The following is a 25660-nucleotide window of genomic DNA, read 5'->3' as shown; positions in this document are numbered from 1 at the left end:
TACCATATATAGCATCATTGTTTTATTTCCAAAAGAAAAACACATGTGAAATACAGTACTCCTCTTTAAAGTCAATAATTTAATCAACAAAAATGTCAGGTAACCAAAACAGAAGTTAATGTGAACAAGTTGCATGTTTGGTTTAGTTTTACCAACTGTTGATGTCTCGTTAGGTTGAAGTTATTCATTTAAATAGAATATAACGCTATTTAAATATCCAAACGATTTAGTATACATTTCGGTAACTCAAAGTATGACACTAAACCAAAGTACTTAAACTAAGAGTACACACACATGTGAACATTCATGTATATTAGTACTGGCATGCATTAGCAATAAGATACTCATGTTCCCATTTGAATAAAATTATTAAAAATGCAAGCACTTCACCTATGTGTACATACACACTTTAAGTAGGTTTATATGTGCAGTTATTGGTGATTCAAGTCTCTACAAGAGAGCTTTTCGAACCATTTTGTAACTTAATTGAATGGATGTAAAAATAAAAAAGCGTCAGACACCATCACACAGCTGTACACCATCCACCGATCGATCTCGTTCAACTTATAATTGACAATCTGTTGACGTTGGGGTAGAGGAGAGAACAAAAAGTGAAATATGGGAACCACTGTTAGGCAAATATGCGGGTTTGCCTGCCTCCATTTGAAAACCAACTTATTCCTCCACCCCGACTTTGTAAGCATGGCTAGAGCACAAGTCATCGACTCGCAATGCACACGATTTGCGGGTGGTCGCTTTGGATTCCTTTGCCCCCAAAATCAAATGGCGCTGCTTCCTCGATGCCTCTGACATGAATCGCGGCCGGACTGGTCACTCCTCATCTGCCTCCAAGTTGATGTTGGTGCCAAACTTGGCGTAGAGTTGCACCTTGAGCTCCGACAGCAGCTTCTTGATGGTGACGGCACGAGCTTCCAATGCAGCAATTTCCTCCTCCATGCTTTTCTGTTGCGCACGAACATCCATTATAGTTAGCCACGTTAATTCAGAAACTTACCCCGATATGTGACTAACAATGCAACGGCAAAGCACGCAAGACAGTGCTACTGCTACATTTTACGGCAACTTACGTTTGAAGACAACTTATAACTATGGGCATAATACATTATTGCACAATACCATTTCAACATGGAAGACAGAGGAAATTCTGAAAGAATGCTAGGTTGTCAGTTGATCGGCACAATCTTTCGATAAAAGGCATGCATCTGCCTCAATGGTATTTTAAAGTGCATGGATATGATGAAAGCAAAGTCACCGAGGTCTGCATTACATTGGAGATGAACAATGCAAATAAACTGCATATAATCTGATGCATAACTCTTAGAACCCAATCTAAAACTCTCATAACGTCAATAACTGGTTACTGCTTTTGACTCATGTGTGGGGAAAACACCTTCGCAGCTTCCAACATCTCCTGAGTCTCCTCCTGGCTGTGGCAAATGAACACCTCCCCAATGTGGTACGGGATGAGCATCGAGTCATCGTCCAGCATCATCAGATCATCAGCCGCATCCTGCAGATTCTGTAGCTCTTTCTGATCAAAAGACAGAAAAAGAGCCACCGCAAGGGAGAAATTACAATTTAACATAACGTAGTCCCCGAGTTACGACGGTCCGACTTTCGATATTTCGATCTTACGATGGCGATAGCGATACGACAAAATTGCCATCAACAACCTAACATCGTTCAAGTATGCAGACGACAGACAGAATCTTGGTGAGTACAGTACAATATGATACGTTACGATACATTCAATGCATGTATGATACGTAGCTTCAGCGATTTCATTTTAAGGTTACCACGATACGATACGTCCAATGAATGTAAAAAAGTTTTTATAGCAGATAGGATTGTTTCCTGAAAAAACTTTCTATTAAATTGCAGTTCATATAGGTAGGCTAAGAATTTACCTTGTTTTTTCACTTTACATTTGACTGTGCAATACAGTATTGTATAATTAATAAATATATACAGTATATAGTTTATACAGTACGGTACTGTAAATTGCTCAGTTTTGCTCAATTAACACCATTCTTTAAGACTCCTGGGTAGGCTAGGCCATCTTCGACTTACGATGGGGTCGTCGTAACGCATCTCCATCGTAAGTAAAGTACAACCTGTACTTTTGGTGTATATCAAAATTAAAACCAATGGTGAAGTTGACAATTCTTCAAAGAGTTCAATCTATCTCTACAGAGCTGTAACTTCAATTTTCGCTTCTGTTTTTGCTGCATATTTTGGCAGCTTGCAGCAATTGGCAAAAGGTCATTTACTCTCGCATTCACCACATCTGGCAAGCCAGCCACATCAAAGAGCAACGCATGAAAGATAGATACTTTGGGCAGAGAGAAATTTTTAATTGATTGAAAAATCAAATGATACAAAAAAATTGCACAAACATATTCAATGTTTCAAAAGTGCATCAAGGCATTACATCAAATTTCTCAAATAAACCCCTTTATAAAATAAAACAATGTTGGAAACCTTATTTTTTGTCTTTTATGGAATTGCCTAGCTTACGTGGTACAGAAAGCACTCTTCCAGAAATACATGTGAATAGTGTAAAAAGAACATAATATTTGAGTAAATTACTTTTTATACACTCGTGGTGTGGTTTTCAGCAAGATCACGCGACCTTGCTGAAAACTGCACCAAAATGACTATATTAACACACATTAACACATTTTAAACGGTTCGTTTGTACATTTCTCAACATTCACTTCATATTCTTACAAAAGCTGGGTGAGGTGAATTTCCCACATTACCTTCTTAAGTTCTATTTCATCCTTCAGGTCAACTAGCCTCGTGTTATTTCTTGCGAACTTGTTGATCTGCTGTTGATCTTCAAACGTCACGTTGACGTCCTCCACCTGCAAAGATTGCTCAAGACCATCAACACATTCCTAGGTCAACATACGCCATGCGGCTTCACTGCCCAATCGCTCCCTGATGCAAAGCTCTCTCTGTAGTGATGCTTCGGACTTTGCACAATTGTTAAATCATGTGTTCGTAATTTCATTACAGCTCACATTTGCATGTGCCCACATTCTCTCCTACCATTGCAATACAGAGTTTCCACCACTTCGTGGGAGGTCAACAATGTGTGTTTTGTGAAGAAAAAAAACGAGGTCCTGCCAAAGGAATACGTAATGTCCACTTGATGCCAAGCCAGTGTTGGATGATGCTGATAAAATTAGACAATCCTCTTCAATATGAAAGAGGCACTTACAACACTGCCCCATCCATCTATCAATATAGGGTATGCAGTCAATTCAAATGCATTACAGGATTAATGGCACCACAATAATTAATTGTTAATAAATAAATAAAATATTTCACATTCATCAGTCAATTTCTATCAACTGCTGACGTACAGCTCACCACACCGTCGCTATACCACACTGTCCTGGGATGCTATAGTCTACCTAGTGTGCTAATCTTTAAAGGTGCATTGAATTTTTTTTATACTAATACTGATGCTCCTACTGTTGTGGAGTGACTCATGCAGCCAGCTATGGCTACAGGGTTTGGTGGTACATGTTGTTTATGTCGTTTATTGTGAAATTTCGGTCACAGTTCCTATGATCACTGTTATTTCGAAAAGTTTTTGGGTTTGGCCATATTTGTTTGTTGTAGTGCGGAGTTAGAATGATGGCTTTAATCTAAGTTGTCTTGTGGTTGTTTGTTGTTTGACTTGCATCCCACTGGGATTTTTGCAGAGCGTTGGTGTACGGTGCTTTTTTCTGGAAATTTTTGTTAGTAGTTTTTTCCTGGATTTTTCTGTTTGCCCTTAGTCACTTTAAGATGTTTTTTGTTCGTGTTTTTGTTTTTTGTTTGTTGCGGTTGCACCCGATTCAAGAGCCGAATGGCTCACAGGGCTATACCAAATAAATGAAACTCAAAACTGAAACCTTGTCCTGCGTATGAGCTAGACTCTCATCACTCCTGTTCTGTTTGGGAGTAATCATCTCAAGCGTGTTCTCTGCTTTGCTGCTATTCCACCACGAGAAATTAATCCATCAGCCATCATCGTTTGATGGTAGCTCTTTGATATCTGTTTTCGTGGATCATTCTCAAAACACAAAGGCTTTCACACGGACTCAAAGTACTCCAATCGTACTTATTTCTCAACCTGATCAGACAATAATCGCTACCCTCTGCCGATTGCTATCCGCAGGTCAAAAATCAACAATAACCCACCCCTATACATCTTTTAGAACTGCCACAACCAGAACCAATTCGTTTCTGGAACCAATTACATCGTCTTGTTTATATTATCAGATTTGTATCGTCTCCTCATATGCATAGTATTGCTTGTATTGCCTGCGCCGTCTCATTTGTACATTTTGCAACTCCTATTTTTTTTTACCGTCCCATCAATATCTGCATTTAGGAAAATTACACAGGTGCAAATGAACGCACGCATAATGAGCTGAAGAATATACATTTAAGAACGAATCGATTCACAGCCATTTACAGCATCCCACCAAACATTTAAACACGAATGGAATTGGCCAAACATCCCCTCCTGAATTATATTGTCGAGCTTGAGTCGGTTATTCTTAGATTACAACACAATAATACAGTATAACGATGTGCAACACCTCGTCAAACCACTCTGGATGAAGGGATCCACCCAAGAGCGACGATGGTTGATTGACATACAGTGCCAGGTTGGTCAGAATCAGTATCTTTATTGATCCCGGATAAATCTGATGAGCTATGAAGCTCTTTCGCAAACGTCCATTAGGGGTGGATTCCTGCAGTGAGGTAAGCCTGGGACCGATTCAGATATCGTTCGCCACCACTTCTAATTTCGGACGGCTGATGTAGATTCAGAGCAACAACTACAATTTCGCATTCGCCACTGGCGTTAGCCGTGTGTGGGAGCTGACTGAACACCGATGGCCAGGCCTCTCGTGGCGATGAAGATGCTGTACGCTAACCAAATACGCCAACTCTGCCCCGCCCCGGTTATATTTATACACAACAATTGCTCGCTATATATTAAAAAAAAACCTTCAAAAGTTTGTAAACAAGGACGGTGCCAGCCAATACTCCGTGACAGTATCACTGCATTTCGATTTAAAGCTTTCGTGACTGCAGGGATTCATATTCTTGGTTCTTCCTGGTTCTTTCTACGTGACTTTACCGAACTAACCAAGAATTATCACTGCAGCTACGATTTGAATCAACCTGTCATTAGTTCTACAAGCTCGGTTGGAGCAGCAACTCTGCGCGTCTCCACAATGAATGGGCCTATTATTTGCATTTTATTATTTATTTTTTACCTACGTGACTTTACCGAAAAAACCTAAGAGTATGAATCCTTGCAGTCACGAAAGCTTCAAATCTAGAATCAAATCTAGAAAGAATGGGCCCGGAGGAGGCCCAACCGCTCGGCTTGTCGATTAAACTCGGGTACGACCACAACGTTTCGATTCTCGAGTGTAAAAATACAACAATTACGTTTGGCACATTAATTTTTCTTCACCAACATTATACAAACGCAGTTATCACGCGACGTTAGCTTATGGCTTTAAACGGCAGGAAACGGACAGAAAGAGACACAGACTTCGAGACACAGTACGCGCAAGATAAACATTTAAATGATTCCGGATCGAATGTTGGAACGACAAATTGTTAAGATGTGAATTGAAGTCAGACCGCATGGTGTGGTAACGAATTGCCATGTCTACGTGACATCTTACCAATTGGCTGTGTCGGGTGGTGGCAGGTTTAACGACACATTTATATTTACTTGATCTAACCCACCCCAAAACACCTACATTAGTAGTAGCAGCAACAGCAGCTATATCCGTCAACCCATCATCAGTACCCCACCTTATCACAGACCGATTCAGACCTTATTGGTCACCCCGTGCCCCGTGTAAATCTCAACGTTCATCCGACAAAAGTCCCATCACAAGGGAGAAACACAAACAATTAGACAAACAAATGTGGGGGGTTTTGTTTTGCCCGTATTGAAACGACCGTACGCCGCATGGCCCCGACAACTCAATGTCTCTGTTGCAATAAACAATACGACGGAGTGTAAACCGGCGCGAGTGTTTGACACACAGAGAACCACGGGTCAGCAATTCGCGATCTCCACGACTCACCCCCTTGGTAACAGTGGCCGCCATGTCCCCACGACACCACCACGCCCCACGTGCTCGCCGCGGTAAAACTCAACTGGCGATTCGCAAGGCGGCCGAACGACGAATCGGCACACGCGCGCGTATTACCTGACAGGAAGAGAAAGAAGAAAATAAAACAAATGAAACGTGGTAAAAAAAAAACAAATAAACTGTTAACGTCAGTCAAGACAAAATTATACAAGTATTAATTCGCAACGCGCTAGTGGTTTTAAATGTTTGGTCTCAAGTTTAATATTTGCGTGTGTGTGTGGGTGGTGTTAGACGAATCTGCGTCTTCCGATATGAACCCCCTGCCCGTTGTGTGGGTGAGTGTGCGTGTGTTGCAATCGCCACGTTGGGTGGGGGAGATGCCGTGACGTCATCCGCCGTGACGTCATCACAGTCTCCATGCGGATGGAATCCGATGAGCTGTAAAGCTCTTTTCTCTCTCGCAGATGTCCAGCGCCCCAACTCAAAACAAACTCGATAACACCAATGCATTTAAAGGAAATATTACCTCCTATAATCAATATAGAATCCTAATAATCACCCAGAAATGTCTGTCCGTCCCCGGCGTCCCGCGCGTGACGTCACTCCACATGAGGCTCACCCCCCCGCGTGACGTCACTCCACATGAGGGCCCCCCGCGTGACGTCACTCCACATGAGGCTCACCCCCCCATCATTAATATTCATGAGTGGGTGTTTTTTTTAGAATAACGCAGCGGAAGGTCGCTTCAAATATGACGTTTATTTACAGAAAGTGACAGTAAAAAATAATATACGCAGCACAGTGCTACATTCGTGTGTGACGTCGCTGCAAAAGAGCCCCCCCCCCCCTTCATTAATATTCATGCCCGCGTGGAAATTTGCACGAAAGTACAAGAAGGTCGCGCACTCCACATGCCGCACCCCTCCACAATAACCGCCCCCACCCAACCTCCCAACCGCCCACCCCCCACCCAACTGCCCACAAAACCCCCACCCACTCCCCACCCCCTCGCCAACCGCCCCCACCCAACCTCCCAACCGCCCCCCCCCACCCAACTGCCCACCAAAACCCCCACCAAACCCCCCACCCAACCGCCCACCCCCACCCAAACCCCCACCCAACTGCCCACCCCCACCCAAACCCTCACCCAACCGCCCACCCCCACCCAAACCCCCACCCAACTGCCCACCCCCACCCAAACCCCCACCCAACTGCCCACCCCCACCCAAACCCCCACCCAACTGCCCACCCCCACCCAAACCCCCACCCAACTGCCCACCCCCACCCAAACCCCCACCCAACTGCCCACCCCCACCCAAACCCCCACCCAACCGCCCACCCCCACCTAAACCCCCTACCCAACATGGCGACCCCGACCGTCTTCAGCCCGTGTCACGTGACCGTGCCCGAGGCCCCTCCCCCCCCGGCCCCCCCGGCGCGTGATTGACACGAGGCGATGTCTGCCGCTGCTGCTGCAGCAGCTGCGGTGGCGATCGCAGCGGCGGGCGCGTGTCTCCTCGGCAAGTCTCGACGACGACGACGACATTTCACTCGCTAACTCGCTGCTTATACATTTGAGAAGAGGTTATCGTGAGCTGTGTGTGTTTGTGTGACGGTGGTTGTTTTGTTATCTCCCTCAGTGCTGGCGAATGCGGGAGGCGAAATTGTCGAATTGACGTCAACGTGAGTTGAAGTGGGGTGGGGGGGTTTAAATGTTGTAATTCAATAAACATTTTTTTACCTCCTACACGGGGCTCACGCACAAGATCCTTGTGTCAATCCACTGCTGGATGGACCTTTAAATCCCACGCCGCGTGGGGGGTTTGTGGAAGTGGTCATGAAAGAGGGATGTGTAATGTGGTAAACAACAAAACAATGGATTTCGTTGCACTGCGATTGGCGTATTTGTTGGCTACGTTTGATTTGTTTTTAAAAATGTTTAATTCTTGGCACTGTGTACCACAAAGTGTATTTTGTGTATTCTCAATTATCGGCAACATTAACTGGTTTAGTGTATTCGAAAACCAAGCAGATTTAAAACCTACATTTGACATACAGTAACAAATACTGTGTCGTGCCGTACACTGCCCTCTGCTGCTCACAAGTTAAATTGTAGCATGTCATTGTTAATGAAACAAAATACTTAACGTTGGGACAGATTGTTTAATGTTGGACCCTGTGTCTTAATATTCAAGTGTTTTAAATGTCCCCCTTTCATTTCAGGTTACATGATCTGAGACAACAAGAACCCTGGCTTGTGAATGTGAGTTTCAGGATATTGAAGGAGCCATAATGTGCAGCCCCTAAAGGCACTCTTAGATAAAAGTAGATTACGAGGGTTGTTTAACCATACACCATTAGAACCTCCTTTGCCAGTAGCAAAATATGATAATTGCCTTTTACCGTTTTATCTGGCAACAAAACTGACACCTTTTTGTTGTGTTGTTTGTTTGCATTCCGACCGCAGATATTGTGGTCAATGCAAACATGACTCCTTGTAAAATAAAGGTGTCAGTTTTGTTGCCAGATAAAAGGGTAAAAAGCAATTATCATTGTTTAACCATACTTAACCCAACCAGGTTGGTGTGGTTGGTTAAAGGTCATACTACTTATCAATGATGTTCACCATGACCAAGAATCAGACTTGGGTCGCTGGTTCATCGTGTAGTGTGTTAGCCATTGTGCTACCTCTCCGCATTTGTTATCTTAATTTGATTTAGTTGTATTCTTTAATTTAACAATTTCTTTAATAGACGAGTGTAGACTCTTAGTACTGTTAAAAATGAGCCTCAGCCAAACACATTAATAAGAGGGATGATGGCCAATGACTGAGGCTGGTGAATGGATAACAGCCAAAGGGAAAGAACACATTTGAGAGGACAACCTCCTTGGATATGATATTATCTCATGTGTGGACAAGAGATGGATTGTGGCATACAGGTCCATGAAGGATGGCGTTGGGGATGCCTTAATATGGTGATGAATAGAACATACTACTACTGATGATAAGCTTATAACTAGATGAGAGCCGACTGAGTGAAGTTCGTTTTGCAAGGAAGATCCATGCAAATAATATTGTGGTACAAAATGTTCGTGCAGAAGAACAACAAATCAAAAGAAGTTTAATGACTAATAAAAAAATTACTTAGAAAACCAAAATAGTAAGACATTGTTATTATTCTTCATCCATGGGTGTTACATACATTTTAACGTTTCAATGCTTGAATATGAAGCCAGCCAATTGGCTAAGGATAACAGTTCAACGGCTATTACATATGAAAGCAGTTTCTTTAGTTGCCTGCATTTTGAAATGGTAAAAAAAAAATCTGCATTCACGATTTCCATTATATATTATTCAACGTATATAATGAAACATAGAGATGGAATAATAACAGTTATCCCTGGTCTAAACATTGAGGCCAGCAATGGATCCGTGTTTGCACTGTGCAGGTGTTTTTATTTCAAGGACGGTGTATTCTGACATGGGTTTTTTTTCTCTTTGCAGTTTTACGCACCATGGTGCAGCCATTGCAAAAAGCTGGACCCTGTTTGGAGGGACGTAGCATTGGGTTTACACGAGGCAGGCTCGCCTGTGCGAGTCGGGAAGATGGACGCCATCAAGCATTCATGTGAGTTGTCATTGTAAAGCTTTAACCTGAGCTTTCAGAGCTGCTGCTTCCATCTAACCCCAAGGGTCCATGGGTTGAGTGTTTATCCATTATCCACATCGGCTAAATATGTGATGTGCCAACAGGGCTCAGATTAACTCGGATGTTCCTTGCCTGGTGGTGGCCCACCAAGTGAATTTAACTTTTGGGGGCTGTATCAACCTCCGATCATAATTTGAACTTGCAACCTTCTGATTGTCGGTTGTGCACTGACCTCTGTGCCACCCGTGTTGATCTAAGGAACTGTTGGTGTGGCTAAATGTCCCCCTTTCCAGAAAACATGGAAGCAGAGTAGGGTTGCACATACCTGAAATTCAGCACTTTGATGGCAAGGGTTGGTAAATCACATAGATTTGTGAAACTCCAAACCTACTCGACTATGAGGTGGCCAGAAAATGGCTGCACACCAAATGGGTCGTGAACCCATCGGTGTGGAACTTTTGAGTGTGTGCCCTTCATATGCAAGGGTTTTCTCCATGAACTCCGAATCCTCCATCAATATAAAAAAAACATTTACAGTAAAACCTTGGATTGCGAGCATAATTCGTTCCGGAAACGTGTTTGTAATCCAAAGCACTCGTATATCAAAGCACTCGTATATCAGTTGTGATCACGTGACGCTCGGCAGACAAAGCGAATACGTACTATTCGTATTGCAAGACCTCGCTTGTTTATCAAATTAATATTTATTTTTAAAAATTTCTCGTCTTGCAAAACACTCGCAGACCAAGTTACTCGCAATCCAAGGTTTTACTGTGTGAAATTGGCCAAACAGCCCAATGCAAGCAGGACCCTCCTGATAAAGTCTTGAGACTCAGTGAGATCTAAATAAGTGACTTTTAATAATAGTGGTGGTAATGGTACACTTGTTATAGATTGTGACACTAAAATAATGTTGCTGTTGTGTTGCATTCTGAAGCCTTGGCTTCAGAGTTTGGAGCAAGAGGATTCCCAAGCATCAAACTGTGAGTGTGTGCTTCCCACTTGGTCATGAACGCGCTCCGCATGGGATTTCCCCTTGGTCCTTTATAGCTCTGCATTAGTCACGCCACTCTGTGTACTCTTAGACAGTGGTAAACCACAAAACCTTGCGGTATTTAACATTGGACCCACTCTGTTAGCAAGCTCTACAGGGGGGTGGATTCCTATTAATTGAGCCAGTAAGCTGTCTCAAACTTAAAGGGACTGTTCTTGGTTTATCAGAGATGGACAACTTACAGTGTAATTCCACATCAGTCAGCCTTCTCCATTCACCTATACGATATTGTCATGGAAAGATGGAACTTTGGATCATTTTAATTACAAGTTGGCCGCAATTGCTTATATATAACTATATTTAAACAAACACATGTGCATACATATAATCTGTAAATATCCTGCAATTGGTGTATTCGCAATTAATTACTTTAACAGGAAATATCTCAGAAAATATACCAAATGGTTATATTTATAGCATCTACATCATACAGTGTTTGACACATTTGCCAGAGGTCCTTTCTGGAAAATGAGCCGTCACTAAGCGATGAAGGAATCCAGTGATTACACGCTGACCATGCGGATCGCTGTCCGGGCACTCGGAGAGATTAACAAGCGACTCAAAGTGGTAATGCAGTGGGATTTGTGAGTGGAAGTTTTAAATAATGTAGACATCCGTTAAACAACCTGTGAATCCCTATGTGATCTCAACAGCTGTTGCCATTTTAGATGAAATCATCACTGAGTACCGTAAACACCTGTGAAAAGGATATAATACTCTTAGGATATAATACAAACGTAAAGTTTAAGCTACACTTTATTCCAGCAGTGCTCAGATAAAGTGTTTTCATGTCATGTTTCATAATACCTGAAAACTTGACATTATTTATGATCTGCAATGCACAAACCATAACTACTTTAGAAGGTTCAATAGGTTTTATTTAACATGATATGTTATTGTGGAATGACAGCTTGAACTCCTGGTTTGTTAAATGTATTTTCATACTGAATGTGAATGGACAAACCTTTTGTCAAACCACTGCTGGGTGATGGTTTCACCACGCTGGTCAAGTGCCGATTAGTGAAGGTGAGAAGCACATACGTGGGGCATAGAAAGTACAATACAACAATGTATTTTTCTGTAATTCCTTCTGCTACCCATTACATAGCTCCGTAGTGGCCTATATAACCAGGTGTGCATGGTGGTCACCCATCCAAGCTGTATACAAGCAGGAGCCTGCTTAGCTTCTGAGATCTGGTGATACTGTTATAGGCTAGTTAAACTGAATACGCCACATAAAATGGTAGGATTGAACTGCTGCATGCAGGCTGGAGGTATGAAGGTCTCATTTCATTTGCTTATCGCCTGCTTATTCTACATACTCTTATTGTACAATTTATATTGTACAATTGATAGACATTGTCTCCTTTCAAAAAGACAGAATTTTGTCTCTATAGACTCATATCCTGCTCATAAATGAAAGTTATTGAGGAATGTTACCATGAACAAATACTGACACACAAAGGCATACTTTTTCCACAGCCGTTAGAGAATCTTCCAGATCTGTAAAACAAATGGTAAGGTGATGCTTCTGATATATTATCAAGGGGACTTTTAGACGGCTGACAGAGTACATTCCCAGATGGGTTTACATAGCTTAAACCCACTCAAGTGCACCAGCCCTCCAGAATACGATGCCACGAATAACGTCACTTAGGGAAAGATAACCGCATCTTAAGGGCAGCAGGGCTTCTTGGCGTCAGTGCTTGAATGGCTTTCTGTTATTTATTTTTCCACTGCTCGTAGACAGATAAAACTGTCCTTGTGCCCATTGCATTGTGGTTCATGGTCCAATTTCCTTGCATCGTTGGGTACAGTATTTTAGATTAGCAACCTATTGGCCTATCCATATGCAAATTGGAAAAAATTGATGTTACATATTTGGGCTTAAAGATTAAGCATCTTCACGAGTCAGTATATGTCTAATGTTAATTCAAAGTAAGAGTGTAACGATTTGACCATTTTACACTTCAGAGTATTATCATTTGATATGACTCGATTATTTTTAACTTGTGGTAAATGTACCAGCTTTAATACCTAAAGGGATCACATGCACCCATTACATACACCTTATACGACGACTTAATAAACAATACTTCAGCAGTTTTAAGGATGTTGTGTGCTTAGGAGTTTATATTAATCCATGAACACCTATTATGAAAAGTGTTTCAGCACCAATATAAATCATTATTCAGGATTCTCATTACACAAATACATAATTGTAAAGTAGTTAATTGTTTGTTTCCTTTGCCAGGATAAAGGGCGACTTGGCTTATAACTACAGAGGGCCACACAGCAAAGAGAAGATTATTGAATTTGCCAACAGAGTGTCTGGGTAAGTCATGCCCAAAAAAGCCAAGCGTTTTACATTTTATTTAAATTGCAATCGCACTTTTACGCAAGATCAGGCTTACCGATTCAATGATGTTCTGAAAAATGTTCATAGCGTTAATTGTGCTGCTCATCATAATCGGTCATGATATATCCACTGCTGGATGAAGGCCTCTGCACATCACCGTAATGTATCGCTTCTGTACATTAGTAACTCTCATTGCTCCATCTTTGTGCTTGGTACATTCCTGGGTGTGTGTTGCCTCCTTTTGATATATTTCCATCACCAATCTGATCCATCGGCCCTAATCCCTTCAAACGATATGTCTTACCAAAGCCCACTTACTTTTCTTAACAGTCGATATGTCTTCACTTGGTGTTCTCTGATCAACATGTTCCTCTTTCTGTCTCAATGTAATTCCAAGTGTGCACGTCCTCATGATTTTTGTACACTTTTCGGTGTTTGATCCATGGTCTGTGTAAATAACAGGCCAAACAATAAAAACATCTATAACCATTAAGCTCACTGAAATTGTCTAGTTAGCATTCCTGATTGCTGAGGGTTTGACACAGCTAAAGACAATGCCAGAGCACTGAGCCATTATGTTTGACAAACTGGGTTCTAATCCAAAGGATTGTTTATTTCCCTTGTTTACATTCTTAAAAAAGTATATTCTATTTCGGTTTTATATCGCGCCAATGCATTGATTCTCATGATGCTGATGCTCCTAATCAAGATTAGTCAAGCGTGTGTAGTGACGCAGTTCGGAGACAGAAATACTTGGAGGCACCTTCCTTTATTCTCGCACACAATCGGGACTCTACACACCCTACGTGGGTGCACACTATTTTACAGATGTTATATACACAACCGTCTATTGTCGGCGGCACTATTTACTGGGAACAGTTGGCAGGCTGTCGGCGCCCCGTGATGGTGAAGACGGCGGCAACGATGGTGGCGAACAGCAGCACGGCGAGGAGATCCACTTCCAGTAACGGCCCCGAGCTCTCGCTCAGAGCTCCCTCGTATGCTGCCGGCGTGGCCTTGCTCCGCCCTGGCCTACGCCTCTCTTCTGAAACCTACTAGCAGGTTCCCGGGGCTTCTAGATGGACTCCTTAATGAACTTCCCCTGAGTTCTCTTTCTCCCCGTATATACTGTCACCTGCTGACGTGTGTACTGCTATACACTGCAGGTACCACTTTCCGTCAGCAGCCAGCGCTATTACTCTACACATGTGATCTACACAATGCAATAGATATGCACCATGTGGGAGAATATCCGAAATTGTTGCGTGTGTTTTGTTGTCTAAAATATGTTCTCCCATGTAATAACAATTAGTTTTGTTTCTTCAGGCCAACTGTGCTTTCCCTGTCCAGCCCTGAAGCATTTAAGAAAGCACAGAAGGCCCACGACACGTGTTTTGTATATGTGGGTGGAGAGTCTCCATTGAAGGTAAACCACTCTCCAAATGAGAATATTAAAATAAAACAATACTTGGGGGGAGTTGGCATCGCTGTGTATGCTTGTGAGTGTGTCTTTGTCTTTTGGTGAGCGTTAGTGCAACGGTTAGCGTGCTGCGCTACAAGCCCGGCGACCAGAGTTCAATTCCCGCTCATGGCCATCACCAGTGACGATTATCTGAACCGGTTCTGGGCCTCCCCTAGGTTGACTCAGCCTAAAATTAGTACCTGGTGCTGTGTGTAAACATCACCACTGGGGAGACAAAAGCGGCCAGGCATGGTGTTGGCCACCCACTCACCCCCACCATAGGTGCTACTCACTAATAACACTTGCCCCAAAAGTCAGCTAAGGCTATACGTGGGATCTTTGTCTTTGTCAATGCTTAAATATATATACGGAAATGTACCAACAATGAACGTGGTAGAGCTATTAAGGTATATTTTGGAATTGGAGAGGTAAGGTCGCGGTGCCTCTGACCCTATTTGTTTATTGCTTCATTCTGCCGTTCAGGAGAAATACCTTGAAGTTGCCACCGAATTGATCGTCTACACATACTTCTATTCTGCAATCAAGGAAGCACTTCCTGAGGTCAGAGCACGTTAGTGTTGTGTATAAACTGCATGCTAAAATTAACTCAATCGAACTTCGTACAAACCTAGAAATAATATTCAACAAACTATAGCTTTCTCTTAAAAAAACCCAGCCGTATATAGATGTGAGAGTTAATTGGTTAATTTCTACCGTATTTATAGTTTACACACGTGTACTGCTTGATAACTACAACATGAACAATAGAATTGTACCACATTTAAGTTTGTGATGTCTTGAATTATTTCATTTCAAATGTGTTTCTAAATATGATTGTGCATTATAACAAGTAGTTTTACATGTACAGATAAGTAGAGGCTAATAGGGTGCAAATGACAGTACCAGTATGGCGTGTCTCTGTTTCAATAGGACGTAGTTCTGTACGAGCTGCCGGCTGTTCTGGCATTCAAGGATGAAACATTTTACGTCTTCGATGGTACATTTACAGCTCGTGCAAGAGCACAAGAGTCATTGCACCTCTTAATTGATTTTATTTGTTCAACATCCCTGCATTTCTATACCATGATGTTGTTTCCCATCACACTATATCTCCAATCACATTCCACTCTTGTATAATTTCATTCTGGTGTATCCGCAGTCATCCCATGATGTCCCGTATCATCCCACCCCATCCCATTACATTATTTCCCATCCCTTTCCTTTGAAGCCCCATGCCTTCTAAAATGCAGTCCACAGCCTTGTGTTTTAAGAATGGGGTCAGTGGCACTGCGGATGTGCCAGGTCATGTAGCCAACATAATGGTTGTTTGTGCTGTATCTCAGGGGTTCCCCACATGTGGCATGCAGCCCCTCTCTAGGACTCCCAGAATGCCCAAGAGGCTTCCCGGATTGGCCATCATGAAAGGCTCTGCTTAACCGTTCTGTAGAGTCTAACCGCCTGTTTGTGCACATCGTCTGCCAGTAAAAGTTTGATAGCCCGTGTTTTAATACTCAAGAATAACAAACTATAACCAAAGATAATTAAGTAGTAATCTAAATACATTATGCTCAACATAAACTTACTTTGTCCCTATAATGCAATGTAAAAACAGGCCTGTGTTGAGGGACATATTGTGTTACTGCTTTAACAAGTGGATCCTCATCAATTACCCAGCCACAGCTGTTGTGTGACTTTTGCAAACGCCAAGAGTAGATCACTCATTTGTATGAACAGACCTACACTCCTGTTGCCACTTAATTCCCAACAGTAATTAACCCTTGACCGTATAGCTTTCCAGGAACCACATGGCCAATCGCCATCTAAATCACAGCTACTGGAACTCGTCGTCGGATGGATGACATGATTGATTTTGCTCTGGAAGATGGGAGAATATAATATAATTAATCCGAGTGAATTTGAGAGTGACAATTTTAGTTTATTGTACTTGCCTCAATTACATCTAAAAATGAAATGTGTCGTCGTAAGACTCAAATTAGGTTTAAACAAGTATGGCATTGCACAGAGAGCTCTTATTTTCACTTTAAATGAGATCGAATTTGAATCGCTGAGATGGCCGCAGTCTGACACTGGGAGGCGCTGTTTGTTCAAAGTTATTGAGAACAGGCAAGTATCTTTGTCTACAGCCAAGTGCACTTGTGTTAGATACAATAATTCGAGATTCATTCGCTTTTCCATTTTTTGCAAAAAACACATTTAAACTTGCATGATCCACAAAGTTGCATTTTACTTAAACTGTACTGAGAGTAGACATTCTAGTCTTTTTGTAAGTTTACTTTTTTTTTACTTTGTTCAATCCAATTGGAAGAGAACCAATTATTCAAAGACCGAATCTTTTATATGGTACATTTCTGGGCTGAATTGGAATTTTTCCTGTTTCTGAGATATATGCATTTAAAAACTCACTATATTTCACAAATACTTTTTTGCATCAACAACACGGTTTCAGACATTACATCCTTTTGAAAAAAACCTTCACGTTTAAACGTTAGAATAGACATCATCCTTCGGACCCCACATAACCTATGGCATGCAGAGCTCCCTTTTTAAATGGCATATCTCAACACAAACCGAAGCGCCAGCAGATGTGGCTAAGATAATTATGGAGCCTTAAGTTAATTATGGACTCTGACACCTGTTGGGGTTAAGAAGCTGGAGAGGTCTTGAAGCAGAGGGACGTGAGGGTTATTGAGAGGTCATATTGTCCACTGAGGTCCCATAGACATTTAATTGCAAAGCATTCAAAATTATATAAGAAACTGAGGTTTAACTGTTGTGTTTGTCATGAAACAATCTCTAAAGACCGTCTTATTTTGAAGTAATTGAAAGTGTTTTTGCATGGAACCAAAAATACCGATTTATTTTCATTGGTATTTAATAGAATGAATTCTTGAAAACGTGTCATTGTATGTACTCCTAAAAGGCCAACTATGATGCATATGGCTTAAACATTTTTGCTTTTAGGTCATGTTTTCAATTGTTTTGTTGTGGTTTTGAAATGTTTTTCAGATTTAGCAGTCAAGTTGGAAGTTTTTTTTAAGGTGGTCTCAAATCTGTATACGTTATAACACAGCGCGTAGTTTTTAGTTGCTGAAATGGTAGTCATTACCAAGTGTTTTTCAAGCAATACATATTATAGAAGTTTGGTTCAGTAAATTTCAACCATTACCTTGATACAACTCTTGTGCAAGTTTCATGCAGACGTAAAACCTAATTAATACAATGTACTTTCTTGAATACAAAAAATCTCTCCTGGAAAAATGAAAAGCCTCTTCAATCATAAAAATTGTAGGAAATTCCTGCATAAAATATATAAGATTGAGAAATCCTGAAGGAAATTGCAGCCTTCTCAGGATTACTGAAATACCACTCTGGAATGTGTTACTTTGAACAAAATTGCATCAAAGTTAATGGCCTTCCAAAACTTTGCTGAACCAACTTAACTGCATAAACATCCCCATTGCTTTCTCCTTAGTTTCTTGCTACTTTAATGTTTTTATATTCACATTTGTTGGTGATCACATGGTGACATTTCAAAAAATTTGGGAGCAAGTATAACATACTTTAGCTGCAAGTGACCAGCTGGCCTAAGGTCAGCGGACTGAGTCAGCACCAGTTCCTGGGTTGGAAACCAGGCAGCAACAAGCGTAGTGCCATTTGATGGTCACTGGTAACTATATCACGTGAAATTTGATTTTCAACTTGATTTGGCAAAATTTCAACTCGGAGTGAATATAAATACTTTTGGGATTGACTTTCATGTGACAATTTAGCAGAGCTTGCAGGGAAGTGCACCCCCTACTGTGTAATTTTGATATATATAAAAGCCATTGGAAGGATTTTTCTGAATTTCTGTGAAAAAAATCTCTTGCATTCTCTGATACAAAAGGAATTATTTCTCCATGCATTTTAATATATTTTTTAAATCTTATAAATGAGATAAACAACACAATTGTAATTGCTTGAAAAAAAATAGAAGAAATCTACTTTTGTTACCACTACAGAGTTTGAAGATGGAAGCTTGGAGGAGTGGGTGAACAGGGAGAGGTTCCCAGAATTCCTGTTCATCGACAGTATCACTCTGCATGACCTGGCTGACACAGGTACACGGGCGCATTTTTTGGCATCGAGCCCAGGGGGATAGATCCACTGACAAGGGGGCTTGTGTATTTGCAGCTGCTACAGTCTAGGTGAGCAGAGAGGCCATGGGAGGAATGAGTCTTAGGATTGGTCAATGCAGTCATGCCCTAACCCAACGCATTGACTGTATTTCCTGTAACATTGCAAGTGTAAACTTAAGATCTGGTTTGTTCAGTCTCATTGCATTTAACAATGCACACACTGATCGTCTGATGGGGTTGACTCAACAAATAATGCATTCCAAAGTATTTATTTTATTCAACAATTCACCACAAAATGACAGTAAATGGAGCTTGGTTTGCATGTATGTTATGATTCACCTTACGATTTTAACCGAGTGATGTGAATGATACTTTTTATTTCTTGCAGGAAAATCATTGGTCCTTGCAGTCTTGAGTGGAACTAACATTAAACATGACAACAGGTACAATTTTACCACTGAATGTTAAGCAGCAGTGTAAGGATGGATCGATTCATTGATTAAAAGTGATTCTTAAGCTCACAGTGCATGCCCATTTTCACAATAGAGACGTAAATACGGGCATCCCTCAATATACAGAACAGTTACGTTCCTGAAAAGTTGTCTGTAAAGTGAAATTCCGTCTCTAAACCCTATTTCCCCATTGACTTTCATTATAACATTGGAGATGCGTTTCTACGGATAAAGTGTCGGCCACAAGATCAAATAAAATCGCTCTTAAGAATGAGCAAGCCTTTTGAGAGCACATTTAATGGAAAATCGATAATGAAAAAGTGAAATGTTACTACTAATAATTATCGAAATAAGTCGCTAAATAAAAAAATATACTCTACAGTAATTACCAGAAACGGTGGTGTTAAGTTGTGCAGGGTGATAATTCTTCTTAGGTTTTTTCGGTAAAGTCACGTAGAAAGTAAAATAAAATAAAAACAAAAAGCACGCGGTTTCGGAGGCAACACAAGTCTCCGTCATCAGGTGGGACCGTCACAGCCAGATTAGCTGTATCAAGCTGTATCACTTGAAAAAATGGTACCTCTGTCCCCTCCTCAAGCTGTATCACTTGATACAGCTAATCTGGCTGTGACGGTCCCACCTGATGACGGAGACTTGTGTTGCCTCCGAAACGTCGTGATTTTTGTTTTTATTTTATTTTACTTTCTACGTGACTTTACCGAAAAAACCTAAGAAGATGATTCCTTGCAGTCACGAAAGCTTCAAATCTAGGGTGATAATTGCTTCACGGTCTCTTTTTGAGTAGACGCGCTACCAACAAGCAACTTTTGGCCTCAGGCTGATGAATTGATGCCTTAATGTTGTTTGAAACAGGCTCAAATATATGGTGGAAGAAGTGTCAAAAAATTACAGGAGGAACTTTCACAAGTGAGTCATAGACACACTGCGCTCAACATGCACCTTGACAATGAACAGATTCACACTTACCTCGACCGCTCTATACCCTGCTCCACTGAGTCTCAATATACAGGGGTGGGGCGCTCGACACACGGTCTCGTGTGTTGACTGGCTCTCTCATGCATTGTTATCTTGTCCGCACACTCCCTGTTGAACATCTTCGAATCCTGACTCTCCACCGCCTCCCCCCCCCATATGCCACTGCAGGCAATTTCAGTTTGGATACACAGATGGCAACATTCACATCAATGACCTGATCATGAGGTAAGGCCAACCACATCATACGATGTAACAGTAAGCTCACAAAGTAAATGTAAACCAAAGTCCTAACTCCATCCAGGCCCAATCGCATGGTTCAAATGTTTATGACAAAAATGTGATTGTGATAAAAAAAAAACACAAAACACATGTTTGTAGATGAGGCTTGACGGAAAACACAAAAAAATGGTACCTCTGTCCCCTCCTCTCCTCTTCCCATGTGGTCGCAAGCGTGGTGGACGTCCCAAGCGTGATTCTTGTGAACACCTCGTCCCAGCAGTTCTTTTTGCCCGAGGGTGACCTCCGCTCCGCCAAGGACCTCTTCACCTTCATCACAAGCAACCTGGCTGGGAAACTGGAGGTCAGACCTCTGGGGGAAGCGTCTCTCCTAGCACTAAACCAAGATAAAGTAGGTCATTGGGTGCTGGGGGACAGGCTTGGGTAATTACTTGCAATCAATAAACGACCGCTTTGTCCTTCAATAAGCACTTGGCATGGCTAAACTCCACTGCAGTGAGCGCTCTGGGGGACTGGTTTGTGTGGGGACAAAAACTGCCAAAGGCATAACTTGAGATAAGGATGATTATGGTGACAATTACTGTTTTCGTCGTATTTATAGCATCTAGTAGAATGTGGAGTTAACATGGCGTTGTTAGACAGTGCTGCACCTGTGGTGCTCTCTCTCACCCTGGGCATCAACTTTTTACACCACATTCACCTTTCAGCCTGACTTTAAAAAAACCTTTGCTTCCACATCTCTATAAGTTGCCCCCCCCACCTCTACCACCTCTTCTCCCCCCATCAGATGTTCCGCATGCTGCTCGGGGTGAGAGTATTTGGGCAAAACATGAGCGAGTGGCTCGGAACACTATAAAAAACACAGGAAAGGCACGCCTCTTTCACACGCGGCCCTAACAATGTGACATCAATCAGTGCGGCTGCCCTCCCCTACGCCGCGTAGCTGTTGACAGCTCTGCGTGTTTTGTAGGAGTGAAGTGCTAGAGGAAGGAAAACAACTTGTATCCATTTTTGTTTTCACAGCGAGTTAATTTGCCCTGTCCAGCATCATTTGAAATGTAGATTTCGTGTGTATTTGATTATGCTGTGTACATGTGTAAGCGTATGTAAAAACCCTTGACTCTTGAATTGATAAACCTCAGCAGCAGTCTGGTGACCCCTCTTCTCTTTGTTACATTCCAATATGTAGAAGGATATATATAAAGCGCTTGCTTACAGCACTTGCGTCAACTGTTTATTCCAGGCGAAAGGGAAAATATTGTTTTGTTAAGACTTGTGCATAGTATGCACATGTGTTAGAGGAATGAAAATGGTTCATTACCATTTTGGTTTTCATAGCCAGTTAATTTTCTTCATCGTTGAAATGTAGATGTACATACAGCAATGTGTATTTAAAACATACACATGTGCCTTCTAATGATCCTTACACTTGTAACGCTTGGAAGAACATGGACATATGAACCTTATGGCGGGACCCTGGGGTCCCGAATAAATGAAAGTAAAAATCGTAATTAATAAATTTATTTTTGGCCGCGACCCACCTGGCGCGGATCATTCTGTTGTCATGTCGTCCAAGCGCAACGCAGAAGAACTGAACAAGCGAATGCACTCCATGCTCGGGTATGGGCAGGATCACAAGTCTTATCCAAAGCTGCTCAAACTGCCTACACCACTTAAGTCCTTTATTTGTCATAACAGTATGCGTAAAATAGTGAAACGGCTCTCTTATCTTCATTATTATTATTTGTGACCTACCAATGTCTGCAGGCAGGATCAATCGATGACAATCCTATTACCTGCAGATATTTAACAGATGAGATGCATTGCACCATTAATTCCTCCTGTTTGATAATACTTCTCTTGTCCGTATGCCTCTGTGCAGATAGGTTTTTTTTTTGCGGTTAAGCCATAGTCCCCACATACCGCTCGTATGAATGCGGATAAGGGGAGCAGCGACCCACTACTCTGTAGAGTAACATTGGTATAAACGCTTGTTACAATATGAACAGCGCATTGAAAAAGCATTCTATTTTATGTACTGTTTACAAAGTGTGTTCACAAATCCACACCGAGAAACACAATGATTGACAGAGGGATGTAAATAATGTTTTTTTTGTAGTGTATTTAAATAGAGTAGTTTTCAGTTTTAAAGGCATAGTTTAACAAGACAACACTTGCCACCATCCTTCAAACCCATTGGTGAAAAAGAGCAAAGTTTTTGTTTACATTATAATATAATGTTTATGCGAGAGCCAGGGGCTTATGGGACCCGGGGTCCCACCATAAGGTTCATGTGTTCTAACGTCCAACTTTTCCGTAGGCTCACGGAGGGAACAGTCCCTACTTCCGAATCAAGAGGCTGCTCTACGACGCTTCCACGGTGATATCGGTGAGAGATTGACACTCGCGGCAACTGGAAACCGTGGAGTTCCGTTACATCTAGGCTGTTCATTCTGCTTAATCCTGAGCACCTTTTTAACTCCGTTGAAGTTGGTATTAACCCGTGCGACCCTCGGTTCCGCGATCATGGCGATGTAATTTAACACATGCTTATCCTGTCTTTCAAACAGTCTTTTTCTGGGGTTTTCAAACAACACAACTGCAAGGCGATAAGCATGCCGGTCAAAAAACATGCTGTGTGCTTATTACAAAGCACTGCTTTATTTTTACGTGACCAATTGTTGTAAAGATGTTTCTAAATTCACAAGTTATCTTTTGATGTTGCAGTCAAATGGTCTTACGTTCTTGCAAAAGAAGGGAAGTCATTCATTTGATACATTGTTCTGAGTACTGTTGATGCAACCTCACAGGAGTGTTTTTACCTTTGTGTAAAATACTCAATTTGAAGTATGTCAATAGACTTTGTCAAAATAAATTCAGAATTGTGCTTAATAAGCCAGCGGAACAATCATATACATTGTTACTGCCTGCAAAAAGATGAGGGGTTTGACCCCATGTGGTTAAGAATAGAAATTAATCATGCATATTCTATCGCACTTTTAAAAGTAACCTTGATTTATTACATTAATTTATACAAAAAATATGCAATGAAATACAAAGCATCTAAATGAAACTGCGTCTCAAAATGCTGTCTCACACAATGACAAAAGGACAATTATGTTAACGTACACAGAGATCCTTTTTTCAATTCATTGCTGGGTGAAGGCCTCTCTACGCCATTGGTCAGTGTGGGTTGAAGGTGGGAAACATTGATATGGAGTAAAGTACACAGTTTAGTACAACTGGATTTTATTGCACGGCGCTCCACTGCCCACAACACACTCCCGCAACAACCAATAACATGTTGCATGGTGCTCGCCCAACCCTGCTTAGCTTCAAAAATTTGATGACATCGGGCACATTCTGCACGATTTGTTCATCAGAAATTATGGCAGCAGGTGTGTAGATAACATACGTCGCCTGTTAAGTACAATTAAATATTTGTATCACTTGTCTTGCGTACCAGCATGGCTTAACTGCGTGCTGCTGATGCTTGCAGGCTGTGTTCCAGCAGTCTGTGCTGCTCGGCCTGTTCCTGTACGGCACGCCCGTGGTGGTCTTTACCCTCATCTGCTACAGCCGCTTGTGGGTCCGTGGCCAACCTCTTCCTCGACCGGCATCGTCGCGTGACAGACAGGTGGCTGGCGACGGCGACGGGGATGATGGTGATGGCACCGTGGTGGTGGCGGGGAACGCGTGGAATAGTGCCCGGGGTGGCGGGGACGGGCTGCGTCTCAGGAAGGCGGGTGGTGTTGATGGCGACGGTGACGAGGTGGCGGCTTTGAAGCAGCATCTCGCGTACGAGCCGAGCGGCACGGGCGGACAAGATGCCGCACTCACGGATGAGGAAGAAATGGACGAGGACATGGATGATGACGACGACGATGACGACGACGACGAGAGCTATACTGGATCTGACGAGGATGACGACGAGGATGAAGATGACGGCTATGATGATGGTGGAAATGTGGGCTGCGAGGAGGATAAGGACGGGAATGTGCACAAGTTGGCGCTTCAGGGGCCACCGAGGCCTCTGGTTGAAACAGCAGTCATCATGCATGAAAACGAGAGTAGTGTTGACTAGCGGGACTTCGAAACTGTTGTGCTCTCCAGGCGTTTTAATTTATGGAGGTGAAAATGTGTGCTCGTTTGTCATAGCATGCTAGTGCGTCACCAACATGCTGTTCATCCAGGTGAAATGCATGCGTTTTTTTTGTTAAGCAATTTTTTCGAGGTTGGTCGATGCTTTGCATGCAGTTATTGCAATTAAATAACGTAACGGTGGTATATAAACTGTTAAATGAACATGGGTAAAGTTGAGGTCACTGGTTTGTTAATGCCAATCAATATTTGCCTTGTGTAGCACTGCAACATTACGCTATAGTGTTATTTCTATAATGACTCATGTGTTGAAGGCCACAACTATGCATGATTTTATCGAAATGGAATCTTCAGAGTGCACCCTTAAATCGACTAATGACGTGAAAAACAGGTGTTTAGAGCTCTGCATTGCATTTGAATTATGTATTCTATATTATTTATGCTATTTATTGAAATTAAATTAATGCGTTTTAAGCGTAGCTGTTGACTGCTCTGTTTTAGCGCGTTTGTCGTTAAATTAATTTAAATGTTTAATCTGGGATGAAACTTTGTTACATAACGTATATGGCTTATTCTTTAAACAGACATGAATAGAGTTATTGGCATGATCTGTGCATACTTACAGAGTAATGTTTATAACTCATGCACTACATTCCCATCGCTTGGCAAAATTACAATTCTATAGATTATGTAAACACATGTCCCTTCTGCTTTTTTATGTGGCAATCTTATTAGGCAGCAATCTACCATTAACTCAATGAGCACCAAAAACTCATTCTAGTAAGTCTACCCGAAGCAATGCACAGCTATAAATTGCTGGCCAAACTAGTTCTCTCTACTGCAAGCAGATTTAGAATAGATGCACTCCAATGTTCAGCCCAATTGTCCCTTGAGGCTGCGCTGTGAATGTTATTGCGCAAGTCGCAAAAGTGTCTTTCCGTGTAGGTTTTTGATGTTGGGAGTTGGAAGGCTTCTGTGGAAAACATTACGGCTGGGTTCGAATTAACGAGCCAGCTCTGCTACTGCAGGCACGTTTTTTGTAGCGTCTTAATAGTGATTAT

General features: G+C 41.9%; 2 protein-coding genes across 3 annotated transcripts; one reads left to right on the top strand and one right to left on the bottom strand.

Moving 5' to 3' along the window:
• Positions 1-6232, bottom strand: PFDN4 (prefoldin subunit 4). Its single transcript, XM_078868578.1, has 4 exons — positions 6141-6232; positions 2784-2888; positions 1412-1552; positions 1-963 (listed from the first exon to the last, which is right to left on the bottom strand). Exons 1-4 carry the CDS (start codon positions 6162-6164, stop codon positions 832-834), a joined length of 402 nt encoding a protein of 133 aa, XP_078724704.1. The 5' UTR covers positions 6165-6232; the 3' UTR covers positions 1-831.
• A 1347-nt stretch (positions 6233-7579) lies between these two features.
• On the top strand, positions 7580-25276 carry LOC144941989 (protein disulfide-isomerase TMX3-like). 2 transcript variants are annotated; one of them, XM_078868575.1, is made up of 16 exons: positions 7580-7669; positions 7790-7832; positions 8373-8412; positions 9655-9778; positions 10737-10782; positions 13108-13188; positions 14539-14638; positions 15158-15235; positions 15605-15671; positions 18697-18795; positions 19202-19256; positions 20139-20192; positions 20430-20486; positions 20712-20889; positions 22819-22887; positions 23998-25276. In XM_078868575.1, exons 1-16 carry the CDS (start codon positions 7606-7608, stop codon positions 24580-24582), a joined length of 1740 nt encoding a protein of 579 aa, XP_078724701.1. In that variant the 5' UTR covers positions 7580-7605; the 3' UTR covers positions 24583-25276. The 2 variants fall into 2 exon arrangements, with proteins under 2 accessions (XP_078724701.1, XP_078724702.1); XM_078868576.1 differs by having other exon boundaries at positions 20712-20841; positions 23998-25275.
• The last annotated feature ends 384 nt before the right edge of the window (positions 25277-25660 follow it).

The sequence above is a fragment of the Lampetra fluviatilis genome, chromosome 26 (genome assembly GCF_964198595.1).
Source record: "Lampetra fluviatilis chromosome 26, kcLamFluv1.1, whole genome shotgun sequence".
Taxonomy (NCBI): domain Eukaryota; kingdom Metazoa; phylum Chordata; class Hyperoartia; order Petromyzontiformes; family Petromyzontidae; genus Lampetra; species Lampetra fluviatilis.
The sequence above is the reverse complement of the archived record's forward strand: the minus strand, read 5'-3'. Positions and strand labels throughout refer to the sequence as shown.